At 36.9% G+C, this 27,737-nt stretch overlaps 1 protein-coding gene across 7 annotated transcripts; it reads right to left on the minus strand.

Annotated features, from left to right (window-relative positions):
- Positions 1-300: 300 nt before the first annotated feature.
- Positions 301-26,755, minus strand: hfp (Poly(U)-binding-splicing factor hfp). 7 transcript variants are annotated; one of them, XM_022080084.2, is made up of 15 exons: positions 26,584-26,755; positions 25,582-25,669; positions 16,015-16,116; positions 15,469-15,629; positions 13,339-13,397; positions 9,281-9,494; positions 6,363-6,490; positions 5,932-6,130; positions 4,931-5,042; positions 4,539-4,793; positions 3,471-3,592; positions 2,680-2,817; positions 2,103-2,188; positions 1,491-1,597; positions 301-796 (listed from the first exon to the last, which is right to left on the minus strand). In XM_022080084.2, exons 1-15 carry the CDS (start codon positions 26,629-26,631, stop codon positions 687-689), a joined length of 1,929 nt encoding a protein of 642 aa, XP_021935776.2. In that variant the 5' UTR covers positions 26,632-26,755; the 3' UTR covers positions 301-686. The 7 variants fall into 7 exon arrangements, with proteins under 7 accessions (XP_021935776.2, XP_021935773.2, XP_087200756.1 ...); XM_022080081.2 differs by having other exon boundaries at positions 5,917-6,130; XM_087344630.1 differs by having other exon boundaries at positions 6,363-6,489; positions 9,277-9,494.
- Positions 26,756-27,737: the final 982 nt, after the last annotated feature.

Below are 27,737 nucleotides of genomic sequence, written 5' to 3' on the forward strand. Positions count from 1 at the left end.
CTTTACGTGCTTCTCGATGGCATGCTGTTAAACCATTAACCAAGGAATTAAAAAGTCCAACGAGAAACCCCACAGTATCAGGGTTTAAATTCTTTTTCCTGAATGATGAAGGTTAAGTGAAAACTTGGTTCACTTGCTATAATAAAATAGAAGAGTGAAAGATCAAATATGGTAATCACTGTAGAGCAGGTTTCTGTAGATTTCACCAAAAAAAGAGATACCTTACTTTGTCCTCATCTTTAAGTCTACTTTAGTGACAGCAGTTTACACTTCCTCAGGGGAAAAAAAGGTACAGTATACTTTACTGGAGAAACTTTTTTAATTATTACTTTTCATTAAAACCACCCAAACACTTTGCACGGTGTTTAGGTAATGCCGCACTTGACCAAGTTCAGCAGAATTAATTAACAGATCATATTGCTTCTCAAAACAGTATATTCACATGTACCACTTCGTTGTCTGACCTCGCACGTACTCGGAATGCTTATTTCTTTCCAGGGGTTTTCACAAGACACTAGATCACAACACTTCTATAAATTACATAATACCAGGAAGAATATGTTCCACCGCTCACAAGTATTATACTCGTCCCACAACAAAAATAGACCAACTGTGGAGATCTCGACATGTCCCACGTCAAGTCTCACATTACGATTTACCTTTCTCCATAGGAGAAATCAACACCTTCAACCAGAGAAGTCATTGTGATCAAACAGGGCTTGATCATACAGTTCTCCTTTCACTAAGCGCCCTCCAAAATACCTTCCATTTAATGCATCCCGTGCACTTTCTGCTTCTGCAATGACAAGAGAAATAAATTGCTTTGTAGTAACAGCATCTTACAATTAATTCAGTATTAATTTAGAACATAAGCAATCTAACCACGAATAATTTTTCATTCAAACAAGCCCAGAAAGTGTATTCCACAGTGGAATGAAAGTAATATCAGCCTGCGTTCTTTGCTACGTGCACTCAGCGGCATTAAATCCACCTTGTTTGATAATTCTCACTTTGGCCGCCAAATTGCAGTACCTTAATGTCTACCTCACGACTTTCCTCATCCATCATTTTTGTTATTACCGCTTGTAGCACGATTTTTAGGTCATGCACAACCTCCACATCAAATTTTATCCAAATCCATCAAGTGGTTCTCGAGTATAATCAATTGGACAGACATACACGAGACAAGGCATTCTTCCTATGCGCCTCACGCAAAGAACGCATAAAAACACTGAAGATACATAATCGGTTTTAATTTACTTAATTATCTTACAAAGGAAAACTTGTTTGTAGAAAGTAATCGTTGGGAGATTGAGTCATGTGGAAGACGATAAAACGGGATGTACAATGATTCAGGAAATGTTCTATGGTGAGCATTCTAATGACTGTGATGAACTTTTTTGGTACATTAACAGGAAATACGACCACTTATCTACCGACTGCTCATGAAACATATACTTACGCACTACTTCCAGATATAAGATACTTACCACTCATCTGTGAGAACTCAACGAAGATCTTTACAATAACTTCAGCATCATCATCATCTTCGGACTGTTTCTCATTATATATGATTACCCGTTCCACAGTACCAAACCTGTAAGACAAAGTTTGTTCTGGTTGTATATTGATTTTCAAAACGTTGCTGAGAAAAATTCCCGGAAAGTCAGATCTTAACTGCGACTTTTCTCACTTTCACATAAAATATCTGATGCATCTAAATTATGTACGTCTATCTTAATGCGCACTACGTGAGGTATGTTTTTCCATGTCTTGCACGGTTCAGTGGCACTCCATACACTGGAACACAGCAGAACTCTGGTCACATGAAATGCACTGACAGCATCATTCTACGGAGCAATAAAATACTTTTGCCGATACCTAAAAATTTGGTAGCCCATAAAATTGTCTGTCGGATCAACTTCTCTACAAACACGAAAAGTACTGATTAGTTAACCCATTTTTTGGTCCCATTTCATTCAATGATACTTAAATTTGCAAATAAATATTTTCTGAAAGTAGAATTACAACATCAAATGGTACATTCAACTCACATTACTAATCTAACCAAGAACTCAAAGCGCAAAAGCTTGAAAACTCACTTGCTACACTCATCTTGGATTTCTTCCTGCAGCGTTTCGTCTACGTCATCCGGTTCCACCATATTTCGAAGGATCACAACTCGGCTCTGAAACCAGAAAACAACATTTCATCAACTCATTCCATTTTTATAAGTAATTTCCCAATATCCAAATTACCACTTCCTAAAAATGTACACACTCCTGATTCATGACCTAAATATGAAGCAAGTTACAAAATAATCATCTTTCTAATTAATTACCCCAGCTATGAATAAACTTGTACGTCATATTTTTAGTGCTCACTTGTGCCGAAAGATGGACAAAGAAAGGAAACATAGACATTTGTCACATTATTTTTACCATGATGTAAAACAGGCAGTTATCGTGTCTCGTAATAATGAAAGCGTTAACTCAACTTATATAGTTGACACAAGTAACAAATTAACCCGAACACAAAATTAAAGTAAAACAATTTACTTATGAAATAAAGAGTATTATAGCATGGCATTCAAAAGAAGCGCAGAAAGACTCTGAACTTGAAAGACCGGGTGCAATATGAAATGGCTTGTGGAATGTCAAGTAGTTTCTGCTGCCTCACCTCGACCTTGCGCATTAGTTTCTGCATTACGAGGTGGCGCGCACTCTGGCCCTTGATGGACATGTTCTCCTGCTGCTGCAATGTCTGCGGCTCCGTTTCCTCCAGCAGCTTTTTCTGCAGTTCCTCCTGCTGCTTTTGCTGTATAACACAACAAGCTTCGAGTTCAGAATCTCAAAATCTGAATGCCATTTAGACAACGAAACAGAAAACAAATATAACCAAAACACACGCAAAGTTTTTCTGATTCTGGGTAATAACACGACATCAGAAAATGCTGGAATAGAAAAGTCTGCATTCTTTGTAAGAAGTGACTAAATTAACGCATAAGAGATCATCTGTCCGTGCGCATACGGATTTTAAATTTCTAGAAGTACAGAACGGATAACAGAAAACTGATATTAGACTCTACTTCAAAGACGTTATGTGAATTATATTTCAGGTCATACTGGTCCAATATAACCCAACCTTTACGTGATGTTCAAGTCTACATATTTATTATGTATGCATAGAAAACAAATGACAACTGAGGAAAAACAGTTTACACCTCTAAGTAGCACTAAGAGCAATCACCACAGCATCGAGAGTGCAGATGGTGTGATATAAGATTTCAAGAGTTCACTCTGGTGTAGATATCAGCACCACAGAAACAAAAACATGTCAAATAAAAATCAGCATTGCTCAGTCTATTATTTCACGGGATATATTTTTAATATTAATTCTAGTCTTGGTAAAAACAGCAGGTAAGCGGAATGACTTCAAGGTCTAACTTCCAGTACACAAATTTTCCTTACCTGAGCCTGCTCCTGAGCTCTCCTAAAAGCATCCTGAGGATTGTTTCCTTGTGTGGTCATTGGCTGTCCGACGACGGTCGGAGTCAGGACGACGGGAGGTGGTATCACTGTTACTGGCTGACCTGAAATCGGAAAAAATTTAATGACACTGCTGCATATTGTCCGCTTCGCCCAGACTGAAGATGTGAAGACAGAATTACAAGGCACTACTTTAAGAACCGAAGATATGTCAAGTCTTCTTGTACCTGGAATAATCATTCAGAATAAAGAATCAAATCAGCTCTGTACATAAAAGAGATTTCTCTCATTCTGTCTTTGCATCATACCCCCAGCATCAGATTAGCTCATAATTCGTAAAAACCTTTACATGAAATTAACATAGATTCTATTTGTAACTTAAGTTTCTTTATGTCTTGCTCCCATCGGCAGAATTTGTACTACACTGCAAATTAATTCTTCCAGCCACATGCAATTTTAATACTCTACCTCTTTATTTTCCTTGTTACGTACAGCTCTATTACATTATGCGTTCAAAAGTACAGAATCCAAACATTAATGGTCATGTCCAAAACATGGCAACTTTAAAATTGTATTCCACTAATTCCTGTCATGATCCGATTAGTTATAAATATGCAAGGAGAAACGCCATTTCATCGTGCTAAAAATTGTACTTTCGGTTTAGTAACAAAATTATTGATCATTCTACTTTGATGCTACAACATAATTTAGCCAATACCTCCTGTATTGTGAAGGTTTATAAAGAAAAGCTGTGGTATTCACTGGACCAATCAGATTACTTCTAGGATTCTACCAACACACCAACTGCACTTCCACCACGATCAGCAAGAGGAATGAATTGTTACAGTCCATGTCTCATGAAGGGGAACAAAACATAAGTCAAATGAAAATCTCGGTAGCTCAAAGTTAATTGTATAATTATTTCGTCACACAGAATATTTAATATTACAAAACACCTGAATACAAATTTAATTAAAGTTACTTCCACAGCTTTAACATTCTCATAAACAAATCCCAAGAGAGGGCCCCGTTTCCACATCATGAACATACCTCCTATTGTCGTGGTAACTGGAGAACTCATGGCCGGTGCACGAAATTGCGGAATTGCCAGTCCGGGTGGGGGAATTATGGCGGTGCCCGGCATGGAAGAAGGCAGCATGCCGGAATGGGCATGCGCGGCCGACATCCCCACAGGAGCCGCCGTCTGCAAACCTGGCATTGCCTGCATCGGCATCACAGACGGTAATGTCGGGATGCTTGGGAGAAGCGTAGGTGCCGAAACGGGCGACCCCAATTTTGACAATCCTGCAGGGCAAAGGTAAGGAATGTGTGTTGTGAAATCCCATTATAAATAAACTTAAAGAGCACCGACATCAACAATTAATCATTGTGGTGAAGTCAACAAGAAAGCAGTACAATTCACACAATTATCAAGCACTTACCTAGAGCAACAGCATTGCTTGCTACAGCATCCATTGCCTGAATCTTAGCTGTCGCGGCTGCAGCTGCTACCGCTGCCGCTGTGGGCATCATACTGGCTGCACTAGCTGGCCCCTGAAAGAATATAACCACACGCGAGCTCAATTTCTTCTGAACTTTACACACACTACAGTTCTGCACATACACGGAACATTCTCTCGGAATGCGATTAGCGGCACAAACAGGCTGAAAACGAGAACATCTATTAATCTATATCCTCCCAATAGCTAGTAACAAAATACGGTAACCCCCCCCCCCCAAAAAAAAAGCTCTGGTAAGTGGCAAATATACAAAGCCAAAAATATTAAATGATTTGGGCTGAAGAGCCTGTAACAACTCGCGGCATAGCACAACCAATTACTTTATTAGAATATTATTCAATGGCAGCTGCAGCAATCGGCATTAACTAAATCAAAGACTGACAAAATATACCTGATGAATGGGGGGCAGACATCACAGTAGTTGGTAGGCAAGACAGGGGGTGAACAAGGTATATGGGTTTTTAATGCATTTACTCAGCACCATTTTCCTTGAGAACAAAGATTTTTATGTACCAGCGGGAATCTCTGAAATTAAATACCTCCAAATGACATACGGAAAAAAAAAAGTATTATAAACGCTCACGTGAAACATTTCATTTTCTTGTAGTAATACTGATTTCAGCATTTGACTGGCCATATTACACAATTTGCATTTTTAATATATGTTCAATATAGAGCGGGTCTTCCAAATAAAAGTGCGTTTATTACGGCGTTTAGCCACAAAGACTTGGCAAGTGGGCTTAAACTTGCATTTATACATCTGGCACTGAATATATTAACACGTTTGATCACAACATGATTAACCCTAGAACACCGTACAAAATATAACTTGTCGCAAAAACAAACCACGATAATAAATTTTTGTAACCTTAAATAAAGCCACACAGAAAATAAAAATTTTCAAGTACCTTGGGCTGCCTCACCTGCAGTGCATTGGGAGGGGTGATCGCCCTCCCCACTCTCAGGTATTGGCCTCCGAGATCAAACAGGTTCATAGAGGCAATGGCTTCTAATGCGGCCTGCTGAGTCTCGTATTCTATGAAGCCGTAACCTTTGTGTCTACTTGGAGTGCTGCCAGGAGCCAATTTGCAATACTTGATTGGCCCAAATGCTTCAAACACACTGCGGAACAGAAATCACATAATTTCAACACTGAAAGGAAACATCAATGACAACTTTAATGAATGATTATTTTGTATCATATTTGGAATGTTCTAACAATCACAGAATTCTTAGGGTTCATAATTTATTAATTTTGCTGAGATTAAACATTTAATGTTATTTCCATCCTTACTACTTCCTTAAATTTCTCCTCACGATTTCTTGTAATACGTAAATAATGCAAACTGCTAACCTTTTGATGTCGTCTTCGGTGAGGTCTGGATGTATCGATGCCACATAAATTCGATTGTAATGCTTTGCCTCCTCAGTAATCTCATCAATAACAGATTGCGCCTGGGGCATGTTGCTGGGGCGTCCCACCTGTAGTAGGACACCGACAATTAAACTGTTAAGACATGGGTCGGTTTGCCTCCGAGATTTCATCACGGAGACTACCGACTTTATATAGCAAAACTTAATTTAATCAGCATGGGCTGAGATAACTCAAATGGTACATCATTCATTGTCACAGGCACGGCGGTTCCGCAGCCAAAGCAGACACTCCACGCAACGATCCCGACACGCGCAAGGAAACCTGTGAGTAGAAAAAGCTGAAAAGAAATGTTTTACTAAGGCAGTAAACAATTCAACAAATGAATGTAAGAAGACAAGTACAATGGTAAGACAGGGCCACCATATATCAGTAATTGACAGAAATTATTCCTATACAGCCAAATGATTGCGTACAATACGTATTTTAAAATTTCACTAACTCATACATCTTCTAAACGTAATTACTGATATTTAAACTGTATTACTTTTGAGTACATCTAAACTGCCTTTACATTATACCCCAAAACACATCAATTTGTTTTAAATAAATACTGAATTTAGGCTACTTCAAATATGTGCCAAATTGCAAGAAAAACCACATTTTAACACAGATCTGCCTAAAACTTCAACTATTACCACCAAAAGTAATATGACCTGTTTTGAGGTAATGGTATTGTCCACAATGTATGCTCTTCAATGCACACACTGCATTGACAACTTCTTACTTGAAGCTATGAGTGGTGGAAGTTACCGTGCGAGTGCTCTTCTCTTATACTCACGGCCATCCCTCGCAGTTGGCGCTTGTCAGCCCCTGCCCCTGGCTCCCCCAACGATTATCATCTCTGAGACACACAGCCCCTGCTTCTTTCTGCTCACGCCGCGATATTCTAAGGTACGAGACTTTGCGAAAGAAGGAATGTATTTGGGGCCAACTTAATCATGTTGAACGACACAAAATGAACAATGAAGCACTAAATTAAGAGGGTGTTTTAGTAAGAAATAGGGAAGCTATCGTGAAACAGCTGCATTTAATTTTATGAATTTCTGCCAACAAATAATAGCTGAGAAAATTCCGTGGCCAAATATTAAATAATTTGAAATTATTAAAAAAAATTATCATCTCTGTTGTACGGTGAAACTTTTCAAAATAATGTGCTCTGATACATGGATTTCATGTATGGAACAGCATATCAACTAAAGAGAATGCAACCGTTAGTTACAACCTCTTACGTGATACAATAACAAAGGAAACTTTGTATCTCAATAAAATTTAGTGATTTTCCCAGGGTCTGACGTAGACAATTTTAGGAGAACAATCATGGTTAATGCAACAAAGATCCACTACATAGCTTACCCTTATATTGGAAGCAACATGGAATACAAACCACTTAAAGTAAAGTGCTTTTAAGTTCGCATATGAACATCAGCACCTTAAGGTTGGAACTGAATGTCATGCAACCACCAGAGATGTTTTACTTTTTTATAGCAGTCAATTATGTGGGAGTACACCAGGTTACAAACATAACCAAATTTACAATATATGATTCCCACAAACAGTAAAAATTGGTTTCAAGTTCAAAATGGAAACACAATCAGCGATGGAAGGAAGACCCTCTGTATCTTCACAATTTACAAGGCCCTTTAAAGGATTTTGGTCCTTACGGAACAACATTTATAACTATGTATTCACTACTTTAGATTTTCCGATCATTCTTGACAAATAATTTGCCAGAACTATTACGTATCGTAAATTGAGAAAGAATGGCGAAGAAGCCACCATAGCCCACATCAAGACATTATTTCCCCGCAGCATACTTGAAAACACGATGTCGACAGTGCGACGACAAGTACTAAACGCTAAGACTGAATTCATTCCTTGGAATAATGGGAGCACATCACCAATTCTTCCTACTTGTGGCAGAGTTCCACTGGTTTCGACAGAAGCGAAGGCAAGACGTTTCCATGTTGCATTCCAAGCTGTGAATTGTGTGTATGTGTGTGATACAGAAATCAGCAGACCCTCAATTCTCCATTGCAATACCAAAGTTGCAGTAAGATCAGGATTTGCTATGGCACTACACAGAATTCTGCATGGCTCCATCTCTATTATAAAAGCTTTTGTAATGATTCTCATTGCTAAATGTACGAAGAGTAATTGTATATTTAGTTATGGACTGTGATCTCAGTGACGACATGTAGTCTTGTAGGTCGTCTCCACCATTCCTCCAAACCAGCGGTAACGACATGCAAGACTATACGTTGTCACAACCCAGAAGAGCACAATCTATGATAGAGGAAATACCTGTGGTATTTTCCTTCACAATCAAGACTATTAATCGCAAACACCTGTGAGCCAACTTTACACATGTAAAATGCACCAACACTAACTTCTCTCTACACTAAGCACTAAAAAGTATTGCTCTCATTACTGAAATTTAGAGATAATGGAAAAACATAATATTTCCATTATATCCATTCCCTCCAAAACATCTAAAGAGTCATATAAAAATGGTAAATATCTCGATAGAATTACGCTGTTCACCGGACACACTCAGCGAATTATGAGTAAAAGAGAACGGGGTTAGGAATATTCTCCGAGCACAAACTTCAGATTTGTGATGTTATTTCTCGTCAACTTACAATCCGAATACGCATTTCCTGACATTTTCACGAACCGTCGTAAGGAAACACAAAATTACTGTGTAAAGTGCCACCACATTCATAAAAAAATAACTAGCAATTAGCAAGTCATCACAATTGTTCTTACAGCACGCCATGGAACAAGCATGGAGAACTGAAGTTCAGCTGTCGACAACAGCGCGAATAAGGAACTTCTACCTTGATGTTTCTTCCCCCGATCATCACGCCGTTCATCTGTTCTAGTGATAGCTGTGCAGCCTCTGGAATCTCATACTCTACGAAGGCGAACCCCTTGTGTTTCTGCATCACTGGGTCCCAAGACATGTTGATTGATTTGATTGGACCAAATGGCAGAAATGCTTGTCTGATTGTGTCTTCCTTCAGTTCAAAGCTTATGCTCCCAACGTAAACCCTGTCAAAGAGATTCACCAAAAATATTCAACTCACTCTTTAAATGACAGAAGTGAAATGTTACTACAAGGTTTTGTACTGTAAAAAGAAATTCAGTTTGACGTAAGGTACAAGACAAGAGAGGCAACTTGGTGACAAACTACTTTTGCTTATCCATGCCCTTATTCTGAAAAAAGATATACATTTCTAGTTCACTAATCTCTTATGTAAGAAATGCTCAAATCACTTTAAACTTTCACATTAAATCCCAGGTCCATTCACTTACTGGTTTCAGACCAACTGTAACAGTATCTTACTTTTTGCCAAGCAAAATGGTCGGAAATTCGGACCATAAATTTGTATAAATTAAAAATGTTACATCAAATATTCATTATTACAATATAAAAATCTGCCAAATATTAAAATTCATTATAAAAAAGTGACATCCACATGACAATTTTTTTGCAGCAGACCAGAGTTTCTGAACTGATACAATTTTTTTTTAATGTATGCTTTCTTCTACGCTAAGTCGTCATTATTCTCAGCGCTATACAACAGATTTTACCTGAATGCAGTGAGCATGTGGTACCTAAAACAATATTTCAAAATGCGCCAAACTTCATGTGAAACCATACTGGCTTAAAAAACTATTTCCTACTAAGCGAACATATGGTCATTTTCAAGATCTGTGCATCAGTAACAAAGATCACACAATACAAATGCATTTTAAAGCCGAAGTTCTTTCTTAGTTAAATGGCCACTTACTGGAAAATACAATATTTGACACTGCCAATTCTATATTTGCAGTCAGATCTTATCAGCACATTATCACAATGAATGGGAGTAAAAACCAAGTTAACACTTGGTACTCAACCACCCACAATCAAATAACGTAATGTTCATCACTCTGCATAATTCCATTTTAGCATTTTAGACCTGAAGTGAGGCTCCAGGATCTGGCTTATATACTAGCCTTCATATGCAGGAATACCGCTCATGTTCGCTAGACGTACGATACAAAATAGTTTTGAAATGTGGAGTGCTGGAACTACACACTCCACCATGCACTTTCATGTAGTTCACCTAAAGAAATTTTGGTTTTTGACCAAACTGCACCAAAGGAGATGAATATTATATGAAACAGAAAACACCAAGAAAAATCTTGGCTTTTGTAAATGTACCCTATCAAAATGCAGCCAAAAATACTGCAGGTCACTTGTAACATTTCCTTTCGGTCCGACTCAACAGCAACCGCCTTGCTCTTCGTGAAATACACGGCACTTTGGCTTATTCATCGACTTTCATTTAACGCGGTACATTGCAAATTGAATCTTCTAAATATGTAAACCAGTGCAATATAAGGGAAGGCGAACCGTCTCCTAGCACAACACGACGAATGTATGCAAGTTCCATAAATTAACCATGGAAACACGTCATATGACCCCATGTTATTCACGGCATAGGAGGCTGGGTGGAATTTTTCTGATGTGGTAGCAAAAGGAAAAATCCAAGCTGTAACTCCAGTAAATAAAGACAATCCATGCATCCCTTACCAAGTTACTTTGCCACAATGGCTTCCATCTTTCATAAAATTGACTGTATTCATCAATGCAAAGTTATTTCCTGTGGATATGACGGTAATTTACATTTTCTTATGTTGCTATCTCTGATTCTGAACAGAGTGTTTATATTATCTCAAACGCTACAACTGTTTAATTCTCAAGCATATAAATGACTTTGCTATCCACCAAGTCTGCGGCCATAATGAATCACCATACGGTACGAGTAAAAATGGAATGCATATTATTTAAAGAATTAAATTTCTAACGAAAAGATCTAGTAAAATGGATGTTACATGGTATTGTAAAATCATCTAATAAATAAAATGTGGCCATTTCTTCCCATTGGAGTACAGGTAAATATAAAATGGGAATTTTGGCAGTAACAACTTAAAACCTTACTATAAGGCCTGTTCAGAACATCTGAAATGTATAAGTTATCGAACAAACTGAAAGTACGAAAGACGAAACAGCATTTAAATTACATAGAACTTTCAACTAAAACCTGTATTCAGTGGCACACATCCAAAAGTAAAAACAGTTTACGGCGAAATCATATAAAATTATTTATTACGGTTAAATCTAAGCATGGCAACACATTTGGACCCACATTCTATAACCTGATAGGAATTTCTGATGTGGTACAGAGCTTGGTACTTGTTCTTGTGGGTTTATATAACAACCACTAAACTACTCTCCTAATTTCATACCAACAGAGACCAACTGGGAGGAATGTATTATCAATATCAATGATGAAATATAAACATATTTATTTTAAAAAAAATCTGCCTCTTGAATGAAATGGCCAAGCTGCAGGAATGATAATGAATTTTCAGCAGGTCTGAAATGTGTTATATGCTATAAGACTTATCTAAAGTGTGCCTTAGGCACACTAAATTAAACTAAGCAGTTTTGAAAACTATGAATCTGAACAGACCTTTGTTACGTAGTTGCCACTCCTCCAAACATCCAAGACAAACAGGCCAGAACGTTGAGCAAAGACTACTAGTGTGAGTGTAAATGAGGATTTATATGATAAAAAAATTAAATATTGTTTGTGCCGAATTTAAATTTGCGCACACCCAAAACCAATAAAAATTAATTTTAGTAATCAACAGTTCATATTCTGTTATTCAATAGAACTAATTTTAGACTATGGATTTTTGGTTATGTAAGCAAATAATTATTAATATTTGAATGGGGGGGGGGGGGAAATAGGAAAATTGAAAAAATTAGAGAAATTCTTATGGATCTAGAACCATGAGATAAAACAATGCTACTACAATAAAGCTTGTATTTTTTTTACAAGCATAGCGTTAACTAAAGTATATACTACATCAAGCTAAAGGACACTGTAAGAAAAAAAAACACTGGTTTATTTTGAAGAACCTACACAAAAATATAAAATGTGTGTTTTAATACCAGTTCCTTTCCATACAAATCCTCATGCTCATGTCCATAATGCAGCGACCAACATTTACACACGCACACACACCTCTCCCTTCTGATGGCCATGCACCAAGCTATAAAAAATATGTTGTTGGCATATTGTTAACCACATCCCTGAATTAACTCACGTTCAAAATTTCGAGTTAACTAATAGCAGTTAGACTACACATTATCATCCTGAGTTCTTTTAAATTCTAGCAATAATTTGGGCTTCTTCTCAGTAGGTGGAACCAGTGATCAACGTTTCACTAGCGGACACTGTGTGTGGTACATTTTTTTCACATATTACATCTTTACTTGACAGTCTTTGCAAATAGCTGTAATCACAGACGTAACACGCATATTATTTTGCGATCACGGAAGTTGATAAGTAAGCGATTCGTACTTCGAAGTCAGAATCAGAAAACACAGAATAAGATTCAGCCAGTTCTGCTGACACAATCTCAAAAATGGATGGACATAAGAACTTCAGGTCTAAAACAGAGCACAAACATCTACGCAGATGCCAAGGTGACTCACGATAATAACAAAGCTGCTTATAAGCTATAAATCTTCCCTTACCTGCATACCGCCAGATCATAAGCTCATGAAGCCACACCCACATTGGGGTTATTTGTGACGATAAGCCAAGGGACTCCTTTTGTTTCGGCAATTAGACCAGCACTGACACACACAGACAATTTAGGCTGACATACAGCACACCTGTCTGCGGAAGGCAAGACTAGGATCTCACACCTTTACTCGTATGAACTAAATTGGAGGCGGCATCACGGACACGAGCCAACACATTCACACACGCATGCTGAAGCTGTGACATGTGAGGAACTGTTAAGATGGAAGTTTTGCGAGTCTGCTAACCTGCACATGAGGGCGAGGGCCTGTTGTCTTTGAACCTGACTCCTTTGACTAGCCATTTGCTGCAACAAGAGACAAGTGTCACCCCTTTTGGTTTTTTGCTCCTCAATGTGGGACACAGACAGACATAACAATACTTCACCTTGAGGCCCCACCTGGCCCGCCAGCTACCAGTCTCCCACCTGGGAAAAGGACATACAACAACATCTCCACCCACTAATGTACAGATACGAGAAGCACTAACCTGCACATCAACGCTATGGCTTGATGCCGCTGGAACGACTTAGCTTGCTGGGGAACAACACGACGATGAAAAGAAAAACAAATATTTATTATTTGAAACTTTTACAAGACTAACACACACTTTCTTCCTGGAAGAGAATACAGGTTTTTCACCACATTCATAGCTGGATAAGCAGATGCGCGACCCGACACTTCACATCACAAACAAATTCTGATCAGAGTGCAATATCCCAAAAGTCAGACATCGCTGTCTCTCTCATTTTCCTCGACTTCTGTCGAACACACCGTGACAAATTTTCTCCGACACGATACCCAATAAGTCAGCTTTCTCTACACACACCCAATACTGACATCTATGAAGAAATTAACAAGACCGGAAAATATACTCTCCGGAGTACACTAAAATTCACGTGTTCTTTGAGCAACATCACGCATAGTGACATCAGCAGACTTACTCATTCTTATTTGGAAGCACTAAATGCAACAATAGTACCCAAGGTCAATGTTGCAACGTGTTCCAACGACGATCCTGATTCCCAGCGGAAACCGCCTTCCTGCTATGAATGTGTTAAAATCGTAAGTTGTACGCTGTCAAACTGCAGTAGTACAAGCATAACTTTGTTACATTAGTTAAGCTTGGCTCCCAAACTATTATATATTTCAATTAATATTCCAGAAAAAGTGTATCATGGAGTTCTTTGTGTATCACCAAAGCAAACTCACATAAAATAATTACACTGGTAAAAATCTAAATAGACAGCACGGTGACGATGAATATTACCATGTCCGTTCTTCATAGCACGGACATGAATTGCGGAACTCCAAATGTCAGCTCTTTTGAAGGAGGAGTAAATAGTTTACAAAATCATATTTTTTAACACAGGCATGTAAGAGAGTGATAAAGTTTGGGAACCAACGAGTTATAACATTCAGAAAGTAAAATGTCAGAATGACGTTAACTTTCAAGCCTTTCCCACGTGTTATAATTCGGGGGGGAAAAAAAACCTTAAGCACATACGACCATAACCTGCAAAAATACGTTTGCCCTCAATCAAATAATCATTACAAACTTCAGTAAAAATATTTTATTAATAAAGATCTAAAAATAAAATAAAAACCAATGATTCTACAATCTCTATATCTAGATAAATTATGATACTATACTAAAACAAAAATATGTGGTTCATAGTTTTGTGACACACATCCGAGCAACGAAAGTATTAAACCAGCTGGTCATGGTAGAAAAAAAAAAATGGATTTAAGTTAAGTTAACTCAAAATGCAAATATGTGGTTTCCACATGAAAGTTCATACAAGATGAATTCACTGTTTCTGGCAGCTGCTGAGAAATCTTCTTTAAGATTACGCCTGGGAAATTAAAGTGTGGCTAAGGGATTCGTGAAACAAAATCAGTTTCACTCTTTACATTATCACAGCATTAAATACCGCTAATCAAACTGGTGATTGGAAGGTCGTAAAAAAAAGAGTGAGCGAGTAAGAGATGACAAAACTGCGGTAACAAATTTTTATAATTCATCAAACCCATAACCAAATACATGACATAGTAAACTTGATTATAAAAACATAAATTTTACATTTTGCCCATAAAACATATTTAAGGGTTTTATATGATTCTCACAATAAACAGCAATTATATCTGTAATGGAGATACATTGGGTCTTTTGTAGCAGAAACTGAATTTAAATATGGCTTACATGAGCTAAACATCAAACGGCTAAAAACAATATAAAATCTACGACGAAAAGAGAGAAGAGTGAAAATCGAGGTTTCTGTTGTACGATGTCTTATAAAGGAACAAGCTAATACTTATATAAAAAAAAGGGTTTTTCATGGTCAAAAGGAAATTATTAGTGTAAAAGAGATTACTCACCAGCTGCTGATGTGCTAGCGTCTGTTTCATGAGCACCATCTTGATGCTTTGTTCCATGGCATATTTCTTGGCACGGGTCACCGCTTCCTGCTGCTCCTGATTCAGCTTCGGAAGCCCCGCCCCAAGCAGGCCGGGAATCGTCGTATTCCGGGCTCCAGGACCTGAACGGCGATTGTTAATATTAAAATTCCTGCTCCAAAATCAATCAGTAATAAACAGAAAATCGTAATCGTATAAAGAACAGCGTAATAAAAATAATATTTACAGCAGACACATCCACATGGTACACGTAACGGGACAGAATGGATTTTCTATCCATACTAAACAGATGACACTACAATGTAAACTACAAGACTTTCTACAGTTCAACTTATCTTGGACACAAATTATTACCTTATACAACAGCCTACAATTGGCGTTAAGAGGATTAAATGGGAAAGTGGAGTCAAAATTTGTTCACCTCGGAGTATATATGAATTAAAACTTAACGTCAGTGCAACAATCAACAGATATGCCTAAAATGGGCATCTTTATTTATAGTTTTACCTGCTACAAGAGGTCCTGACTGCGCTAAATTGTATATTGGACCAGGTAAGAAGTCTGAATCTGGCGATGGTTGTGCAGAAGATGGCGATAGCTGAACATCGCCTACAACAAAGGTAGAAACAATAGTCAAGGAAAGTAACATGTAACAACATGCAACACACAAACTAACTAGCCACCAAGCAATTTTCTTGTAAGATAAATATTATATTTTATCATATATATATTATATATAGACAAATATGAACATTACATGTACTTCTGCAAAGTGCAAAAACCATGGAGATTAGATATAACTCCTATTTATTATGAGGAAACTTTTCCCACTAAGGCTGAGTGTCTGAAACATGCGATGTACTGTATAAAAAAAAAAACAATTGATCAATGACAAAATATTTCTAATCTCCAAAGACCTTCTTTTTTCTATTTCTACTGCAGTCAATCATCTTCTGCTTTAGAAACAGCTTAAAAGTATGTGTTAATTCACAAAACAGTTTTCAATACATCACACAACCAAATCATGTACAATATAGATACAAAAATTTTGGTAGGAAAATCTCGAGGATTAAGCGTTTTAGGCGACCTGGACATATGTGGCAGATATTTTTTAACGAATCACATATAAACAGACTGCAAAGATGTGAACTGGCCTCAGATGGTTTGGCAAAAGATCAAATAGATTTTCTTATGAAGGCAATGAATTTTGAAGATCCATAAAATCAAGAAACTTCTTCACCAACTAACTCTTTAAGAGCTCAAGGAAATATCTCCTCGATGGAGTTGGTTATACTGTGGCTGCTTTCCAATGTTTGTGGCCCCTTCACCATGACACAACCTAACCTAACTCTTGTACTCAGTCAGTCATTGGCTTGTCAAAATCATTTCGCAATGAGGACCACCCCACCTTTCTGTTTGAAATCCCCTGGATTTGAGGTTTTCAAGGTGGTGAATTCAAATATGGCTGTCTTCTGGGTTTTAATACTGTGGTAGAAATTTACCAACATTTCAGAGGTTTTAATGCCTCCATCATCAGCGTGATTGCACTGACAATGGAAGACAACCACTTCTGCTTTTATCACGTCCAATTTCTCGGCCTGCATCCATGCCAATGAAAAACGGACGACATACATACATTAAAAAGTATGATCGTACATTTCAAAGACCTTACCATCTCATCCTGTAAACTGAATATGTAAAGAAGGAAGTTCTCCAAAATATCACTACAATGAACACCAATTCTTTTTAATTTCTGCTCATGAAATAAAGCGGGAGTTTTTAATAAACAATAAACAGCCAGGATCTTACCAAAGTTTGTGAGGCTTTTAATAAAATGAATTTATGAGATGAAGGTAGGCTGACAGGCTAGACATGCTGTAAAATGAAGTTAATGCCCAGTGTCCACCTTACAGATAAAGGCAGTATTGGAAACAATGATTTATGAAGTATAACCAACTCAACACAAGGCGGTGATTCAAAAGTCAAGTTTTAGTGCCAGCCACTAATAGCCACCTATTTGTAAACGGAACGAATAGTCAACATAAAGGAGAAAACACTAATCTCCATTGTGAGGCATGCAACAATTCAATGATTGCCAACCTCTGATTTAAAACATTCTCTACAGATAAGTCATCGTAAGAATTGCTTGCTGGTTTATATAAAAAAACAGCATAATACTGGCCTATGTACCCTCTCAATAACCAGAGTTGGCCAACAAGCATTGAAGTGACAACAGACCTCCTAATTAAATGGCTCTATTTGTCATAATACAACAAAACAATAAACACCAGCATCTTAATATTCTCGTTACCAGTTAACAGTAATAAAACAAGTAATAATTTATCTGCAATTAAAACTAATTCAAAATTAGATTTAAATCCCTTACTGGACTGACACAGCGATTATGAAACGATGCTACGGCCAACTCTGAAGGCACAGGGAGCCTATGGAGAGTACATGAGGTGATAAACTATTACACTGACAAGTACAAGGAATGATGGATTATGGTCAAGGTGTGAGTTCAAATTTTTTGCACCAAACTAGTTTTGATTTTGGTCAGAATTCACACTACCTAAAAACCACAGCCTATATCAATAGTAACATGTGACAACGTGCAATATTAGTGGTAAATCCTATGATATACTAAATTTTATACAGTTCTGAATCTACAATAAACACAGTAACTGAAATGAGTGTTATTCAAAAAGTTTCTGAAGATGTAAAACAAAGGCTGGAAATATAGCCCAATACAAAGCCAACACAAAAGTAATTTGGTGCACAACGCATTTTGTGTATGGTGACACGAGGCTAAAGTTGACCTTTACCGCAAAGGGTAGCAGGCGGTCAGGGTCATGTTGGCCCCTGATTGGTTCGCCCGCTTCGCTGAAAACACCGGGGCAAGGCTAGGCGCAACGCTACCCATGGAACAACACAGAAAAAAGAGGAAAAAAATGAAGAAAAACAAATGGATATTTTGGCAAATCACGGGATGTTAAAAACATTTTAAGCTGAAGATAACATCCTTTCTGAGCTCACACTCATGATGCAGCAAATTACCTCATATGGAAGCTCCAACTAGGCCACAAACCTTAAAAGCAAAAGGCATGAAATATAAAGTAACTGTAAAATGCGCTGTCCAGCTTCTGAAATTTATTTTGGAAACCAATGACTGCTTAAAAATATCCCTCTTCAGCGTGCCTTAAGATTACAAACTTAAATCAAAGCACTGTTTCTACAAAACTTAAAAAAAACATAAAAGTAAACCTATTAAACACCTCTCTTTAGATAAGCTTGATCAGAATAAATGTACAAATATAAACACACCCACTCTTACAGAATATGAATTTAGATTTATTAATCCTGTTACACACCATAATTTAATTCACATAATTTTGGCTGACAATATGTATCAGAAGTCAGGCTTTCATGGCAGTTCAATACTAATGTGTATTTGCTTTTGGGTAACGCAGGCTATACTGCAGTTTCAAACATCCTTAATGGATCAACCACTGGGCAAAGTTGCCTTGAAGATAGCAAAGTAAGTCACTTACTCCACCCACTAGCTCGAAGCCGTGAGTATTGGTTCTCGGCAGGTATACATAGTGGATGTTCAATGAATCCATTCACATCAGATCCCTAATTGTGGGGACAAACATGGGTCCCAAAATGTTGGTTTCTTTTGACTACATGGTGCAGCTGAGGGCTCACAAGGATTTTACTGAGTTTGGTCACGGAAGCTTCAAATCGTGTGTAAGACTATAAAACGTAAAATTATGCCATCTGAATTGATACCTGAAAAACCAACAGTAAATATGGACACTTAAAACTAGATTTCTAAAATTATTCATGCCATAAACCTGAACAATTACTTGACAAAAACTTGAATGACAGTTCCTTGCCATTTAATTCAATGATATATCCTCGATGAATCGAAGATTAAATCTTCTGCACTTTTTTTATTTATTACTAACTTAATCAATATTAAAAAGAAAATATTTCTATCCAAAGGAACAAAATACATGCAACACAGAAACATCAGTTCACTACGCAGATCATGTCTGCGAATTTTAAAGTAATGAAAAACACACCCATCTTGAAACTTTTCGTGCAGCATACCTGCCAAGCTCCAAGCCATAAATAAAACCAGTATGTCAAACATGTCCACCATTACAGGTTAACATGACAAAAAGTCTACTGGTTTAGTTTTGAAAATAACTTTCAAGCCCAAAATTAGCGAATCCTGTGTGTCTATCATAATTATTTGCATCACACAAAATAGCCCCATCCCATTTTGAATTTGACACTGAATACTGCTTCTACAGACCTTCACGTATGATACAAGAAAGCTTTTTTGATGGCTTACAGAAGTCGACAGTGTGCAATGGAGGATACTAATAGGTGTCTGGAGAGTGGCAAATTTCTTTCCAAAAATAATACCTTCTGCACTAAGAAACAGTAGCAGTAGAGCAGCATTATGTGAGAAAAGGGGACAAAATTCTTTTTGTTCCTAGAAATTCAATACATTCGGCGACTCTACTGACAGCAGTAAAAATAATGATAAAGAAGAAAACAAATACTTCTCTTGTATTTTCCTGAAGTTATGCAAACAAGAAACATAATTCTTGAACTCAATTTCTAGATCTGCAGTCATTCTACATTTAAAATCTAACAAAATTCCATCTGCTAAGCCACGTTACTAATTTCTTCCTAATTATCGCTGTGGAAAGAGTTTACTTACAGAGCACTTGAAGGACCAATAAAGATATGTATAAAACATGAGCTTCAAGATCATACAGAAAATACACACAAAATCAATGCTTTGTTTTACTATAATTCTTCTATAAACGCCAGTAAATTCTTCCCCCAACAAGTAAAAAAAAGAAAGAAAAGAGAGCAGTATTCTATTTCTGAATACCTGAGGCCATCACAAATATTATAACAAAGCCCTGTACGATAATGCCGAAGCAACTAGATTAAGTAAGCAGACTTCCAGGTATCTTATACTAGTAAGACCGAAACAAAATTATTTCAAAGTTTTAACTGCAACACCATGTCACAAAACAAATGTCTTCAACCTGTTAACAGGACCCACTGGGTTGTCAATAATTGCAATGAAACATTCTTCTAAATTAATTACAGTTGTACAATGCCGAACACAAACGACCGCAATATAAACATCGTATCTGGTTAGAGCATAGATTCTACATATAGTGCAAATATGAATGCAATCAGAATTACAAAATATGCCACAAACAGTCCTGAAATCTTAAAGACAAAGTCCACTTTCAATAGAATCTACATACCTCATTATAATAAAATTCCATGAAAGAATATTATTGGGTCCATCACGCAGAGAAAATTTATTCAAAGAAATTTGTGATTTTCTCTAAATTTTCACTCGACCCTGAACTAAGCCATGCACGAGCTAACTGTTGTCAGGATTTCCAAAATATTCAGATTATGGCAAAGTAGGATGATAGTAGAAATTAAAAATGGACAAACACTCATGACCCCCCCAGCATTCATTTATCAAAGATTATGCAGTGATCAGAAACAGAAATTTCTTCTAGGAACAGACAAAAATATTTAATACTTCACCGACAAACTCAACAAAATATCACTAGAAACTACACAAAGAAAAACTGTGAAATATAACTGAAATGTAAGCCAATAGGCTTGCTACATTCACAATAATACGGTCTTAAGAGTCATAGAATCTTTTGAGGGCAGACACCGTTATCAACTCCCAGATTAGCAAACTCTTACACTTATATTTGCACTACACAAACCAAAAACCAGATTTAAACAAAAGCTTGATGATTAAATTTACTGGCACATGGTTGTATCATTTCTGACAAATGTGGTAATTTTTTCCATCATTAACAGAGTTTAAAATTAATTTGCAACCCACTTGAAATTATCATGACGAAAGAATGAACCTTCAAAGCACCAAACGAAATTTTGCAGTCTTATTTCATACCTTCACGATTATAACTTCCATGTTCGCGTAATTTTGAAACTAGCCACCGGCCATCAGTAAAAATGAAACTTAGAATGAGAATGAATAATTCCGACTTCTGGTTGCTGACGAGAGAAAATTGTAACGTGACACAGCGTGCTTGACGTCAGCTTTTCTGCGGCTGAAATCTGAAGTTGCTTCGGCACAAATAAAACATACAATTTCACGCATCATTGTGGCAATGCTGGAGGCTGGCAAACATGCACACTGAATCACAATAACAAAATTCAACACGAACAAACACCTGGAAAATGGAACAAGCGACAATCAGGATATGCTGAAAGAAAGAAAAACAACTCATAAACTTCAGAGAGGCGTGTTTAGAGGCAAACACGGGAATCGATATGGTAAGCCTAACACGAAAGTACCTAAAACAACATGAATTGCATTAATCCTTTCGATGCCAACACTTTCTGCGCGAGAATTATTAGTGTTTTATTCTACCGAGATGATGTGGAACACGGAATTACAGTCTGTTATTAGCACAAACAAGCAATCATGTTACTGATGGACACCTTTTTGTAGCATGGAAAGAATTAATGAGACAACAAAAAAAATAAACTGTTGAGATCAAAACAATGCAATAAATTGAAGTAAATGAAGCGCTAGTTGAGGACCAGCGACTGTTAACAACTCATGGTCACGCCAGTATCTCGATTTGCGATTGTCTCCTTCTTCTACACATCCTAACCCCAAAACCTGTGACAATCTGCAAAGACAACAAGAAAAAGAGAAAGGCGTTCTTCAGTCATGCTTTCAACACCATTTTGACTTAGCCTACCTTGTATAATTTTGTTTTTTTACATTTTGAGTTGTAATGCAATAATGTATTCTCATGTAAAAAAAATGGTAGTCATTAAGACATAATATTCAAACAGCATTTAAACTCGGCAAGTACGTTTCACAAACATTATTCAATATATTTTATATTAATAATCATTGCTTGAAGATCCACTATAATGTTTGCTTTTAACCTTTAATATACTGAAATTTATATAACATGTGAAGTTTATAAAAACTAAAAAAAAATGTAATTTGCTTCTGTACTGTATTACTATTTACACGGGATTATGCAATTATTAACAGTAAAACTGAACTGCTATTATCTACATACAATTCATTCCAACCTGATCCAATTTTTTGACGACACCTCCTGAATGGCCTTGCTGTATTTAATTCAAGGAACGGAAGACAACAAATAGTTCTCTCAAGGTAAAGCCATTCTGATTCTGAAACGACTGCGCAGCCATTAAAACCGACGATTCCAATTCACATGTACGTGGAATTAAAAAAATAAAAAAATAATAAAAGGAACACTTGGAAAATATACGCAGAGAAACTTGGACTGAAGTATCAGTAAAATTAATTTTTAACTGATTTGCAACACTTTACTAGGGTGCACAAAATTACAATAGCATAAATGTGCGCCGAGAGTAAGAACAACAATCTGGAATGTAGAGGAATAGTAGAATCAATCTTGGCTCATTATATTTAATTGGTACAAATTCGGAGTCTCCACACATTATTTTATTCTTATATCAATTAAGTTACACGCACAATAAACGGCGATAAAATAATTATTACATTCTGGCAACATTTCACAAAGCTAGTGATCTTCATGTTTCTTTCAAGAAGATGAAATGCAATAAGCTGTATGAATATATGACCGCAAATGCGCAAAAATATTTAGTAGTTATGAAATATACCTTGCTACTAATTTCAACGTAGGACTCGCTATTAGAGTATACTGTACAATAAAGCAACACACTACCAACAGCTAGTTCAGTCTTATGATAACATTAGTTGTAATGTGTAAATAATAAATACAAAATATCTTATCTGTATATAATTTTATACATTTGCAGTCGTGTATTCACACGGCTTGTTACCTTTCAAGTTCTTGATAATCAAAGACGCAGATATTAGCTACTATTCTTGATCAAAATATTGCCAGAATATTAAATTATTTTACCGCGACTATGTCTATCACACTAATAACCGACAAAATAATAAAATAATGTTGTGTTGTCAGCGCATTCATACAAATTAAACACAAATAAGTCAAACACCACAACAGGATGCTCAGGTATTCTATAGAATGAGCCATAACTGGTAAAGGCAACGCCAAATCAAACCTTAAACAATTCCCTAATCAATAAGATGCAGAGAACCATGAAAAAACAACTTAAGGCATATTATGACCAAGGGCTTGGTTTTTACAGGGGGGGGGGGGGGAAATAGCTTCCTTTCATGCAGGAAAAGCACTCGGCCGCTTATTCCGACGGAATTTTCCACACACACACACACACACTTGTGATCCTCTGTATTTATACCATGCCCATTCAGACATCCTGCCGATGGGTACAGAAGAGGCTTAACGACTTTAATCACACAATTAATTTGAGATGAAGTTCCAGAAACCCACACTAAAGAAACTAAAGAAAGAACTCTATATTACTTTGAGAAAGTGGTCACACAAATGAAATTAACGCTTAACAATAAAAAAACATTAACTCCAGCTTACTGTAGCTGAAAAAATTCTCCCAGTATATCACTATTCCTCCAAAATTTTCCAGTACCATAGCAAGAGTGAGCACTAATCTTCTAAGCAACAAACCAAGCCCTATACTGATGGCAGGCTACAAAAAGCCACCTCCTGTGGTCATAAGCTGCGAAACTACCGTACTTACTCGATTAAAAGCAAACAAGATGGGAGGAAGAATAATGTAACCCCTCACGCAGTAACAAAAATCTCCTCGTGTCACACTGAAACTTCATTCCCTTTCATTAGCACTTGCATATCCCGTCAAGCAGGTCAGAGTTTAGACGTGCAGGATTTATGCTTGAGAAAGAGGAACGCCCCAGGATCCTTATGTATCTTCAGATACTCATTTCAACATTCTTATAATAAACTAATCAATTAATCCAACACTGTAAATGTGTGGCGTAACATGCGTATGAAAATATGGTATCATGCCACATAACCTTAATTTTTGCAAAATAATAATGTTCCTGTTGAGTTACATTCCAGAAAGCAAGTGCCCCAAACTTTATGAAATTTAAATCAATGGTCAAGTTTTCTTAAGAAGATAAACCACTCAAAAATAAACAAGAAATTGTAGACACAATCTGCAGGAAAGTTTAGGATTGACTCAAAGAAAAGGCATCGAAAGAGCTATAGAAATCTACAGGAACAAGAGCAGCATGTACATGCACACATGGCCATGAACACGTGTATCCCTCCCAAATACACAAAGCAAAAATTAATAAGCATTCCACCAAAACTGCCAAAAAAAAAATGCAGTTACAATGCATTCCGTTAATTTATATCATCTTAGGTTACAAACAGTGAAAGGGATTAACTTTATTTACACGTGAGCGAGACATACTACGTATCAAAGTACTAATTTAACTAGAAACACTTCCTGCTTACGTTTCAAACAAATAATATACATAATTTGTAAATGCACAGAGCAAAGCACACAGAATTGGTTGCTGGACAGAAAAATCCTCTACTACAAATCAAGAGACTTTAAACAGAAGGACTAATCTTCCTTCAATTACATCACTACAACGTAAAAAACATATTCTAGTATATTTCGTTGGTGAGATTTCTCTGCGAGGGAAGGCAAAGAAGGAAGATGGTTTCGAGTAAGTACGGTAAGACAGATATCCTTGCCTCTTCCCCATTCCCAACCCTCCCAGTGTACAACACAAAAGATGAAGTCACATTTCTCCATTGGTAGTATACATAGTGGATCACTTGCTTTTGGCTTCACAGTAATCCTGTAACAACTCAGAAACAGAGAGAGATAATGGAGATTAGTATACCATTCTCTTTTATTGCCCCCCTCAATTTTAATATAAAACAAATCAAAGTTAATGACGCTTATTTCTATGTAACATTTACAGCTATGTACTCAATGTTATAACAATACAGTGTTCTAACAGACGTATGAAGCAACATTAACAAAGTTGTCCTTCATAAATATAAACAAGCCTACAGTTAAATAAGATGGTATTATACAAAGAATTATTACACATCCTTAACTTACCTTCCACCTTCAGCTTCTTGAGTTGGGGTTCACACTCGCCAGGTGGGGGTGGCGGTGGTGGTGGTGGAAGTGGGGGTGGCGGAGTAGACTGAAGGAACAAAAAAAAAATCAACAGGCATCAGCAAAAACAAAATTTTATATAGAACACTACCAAGATATTGATTCATAACCAAATTTACTCATTCACTGTCATCCTAAAGGTTAATGAATAAGCAGTGGAGGACATATGACAGGGTGTGGTCCTCCAGTTTGGAGGCTGGGCAGCAGACTAATAACCTGGCGCTGTTAAAAATCTAGCATGTAACAAACTGTTACACAGGGCCTCAGACCTGTATGAATTCTTTGAATGACTTAGGCAGCAGAAATGAGCACCATCATGGTTTGTGCTGGGGGCAACTTCATAGCAGCTTAAATGGGGCAATAATGGTACAAAAGCAGCAGATTATTTTAGGCAGTCCAAGTTCAATGACTATAGATGAGCTACTTTCAGACACCAGTAACCATAACTTTGAGACCTCATAAAAAGATGTTACATGGCATACTGTGTCATTCAAGAAACTGGAATTATAAAACAAATCTAAACACGCCTATAAACAAATGTTGGTGGCATTAAATAACGAAAATAATTTATAAACGTCCTACTCATAGCACAAATGTTGTGCTGTCTGACGTGTTTCAAGCATGATATACTTTTCACTGCAACAAAAAGAAATCCTTCGTGACGCGCTTAAAATCCAATACGATATACACAAGTGATATTACATAGAAGTCAGTAACAAAATCGTCGTGTGTATCTCTGGATTTACGTTAACCCTGTAATTCGAAAGAAAAATCTGAAATTTCTCACGTTTTCTTCAATTTCTGATAAGTTCACAAAAGATCGCGTCCTACCCACCTCACAATACATTCCCCCATCTTGAAAAATGTTACGATGCCGTACACGACACTTACTGAACAGTTTGCAATAAAAAATTACTATCTATAAACTTATTATTTACTTACCATATTCAGCGAACCATTCATTGCACTAAAATTTGTTGTTGTAGCCATTCCCCAACGATATTAAAACACTGTAAGCTTCAAGAAAACGTATATTTCCATCGATCCATTTCTACGTATTACCTTCAGACATGGCAGAAACAGCATTTGCGTTAGTGATCGACTTCCTGTAGCGTGGGGTAACTCCATGGCCTTCTAAAGATGGTCGTTCCCTCATACATCCTACAAGACGATCTTAACGATGCAGAGCGCGTTCTACAACATTATAATCGTTTGCTTTCGTTCAATTCCAAATCTACTTCATACATAACCTGAAACAGAAAATGAAATGCTTTTAACATTTATGCAGTTACCTGCAACACCACTTTGGTGCAAAAATATGTAGTCGGCAACATTTCGAAATCTTCTCCTACCCGTTTGAGAAAGTGACAGTCCACGTGCCTGGTCAGATTAAGCCCCTAACTTAGCACCAAGTTTATGATAATTTGATGCTTGGCCAGGGCTACTTCACACCTCTCGAAGCAGTAATGAGTTTGGGACAATGATAAAATGATAATTAGCACAACAAACCTGAAAATAACTTGGAAAAAATCCTACATGAGTGCCACTTCCTCCACCATGAATCTCATATTAAGTCTGCGTTAAGAAGCCAGCATCTAGACATCTTCAGCTATTAGATATAAAATATCTCTCACACATACTATACATTGACCTTGAAATTTACTTTCAACTTTAGCATTACTTTAATCTTTATCAGCCATGATTTACATGTGGTCCAGCTGGTTGACCACTGGAGCAGCTGAGGTAAAGTTGTACCTGGTGCTTAATGATGCCTACACCATTAATCCTGCAGTTGGAGTCTCGCCAGCAGCCCCATAGTATGGAGGTTTTTAAATCTCTTATTCTCATTTAAATTTATGTATAAATGTTATGTAATAATAGAATGTGTCCCATTCGTTGTAAACTGTGTGGACCATATGCAAATACTATTACTAGTGACACTCTTGAAGTTACTACAGATAGACTGTAAAGATACAAATGAGGATGTTAAGAATCTGATGATGTCAATCTTTTTCTGAATTCTGACATATACCTTAAAAGGCAAAAAGTATCTGACACAAAGTATGTACTTAATCATTTCTTAATTGTTTTAAACT

This window comes from Zootermopsis nevadensis, unplaced genomic scaffold, assembly GCF_977971745.1.
Source record: "Zootermopsis nevadensis isolate Lab colony 2312 unplaced genomic scaffold, Znev_1.0 Znev_ptg000008l, whole genome shotgun sequence".
Taxonomy (NCBI): Eukaryota; Metazoa; Arthropoda; class Insecta; order Blattodea; family Termopsidae; genus Zootermopsis; species Zootermopsis nevadensis.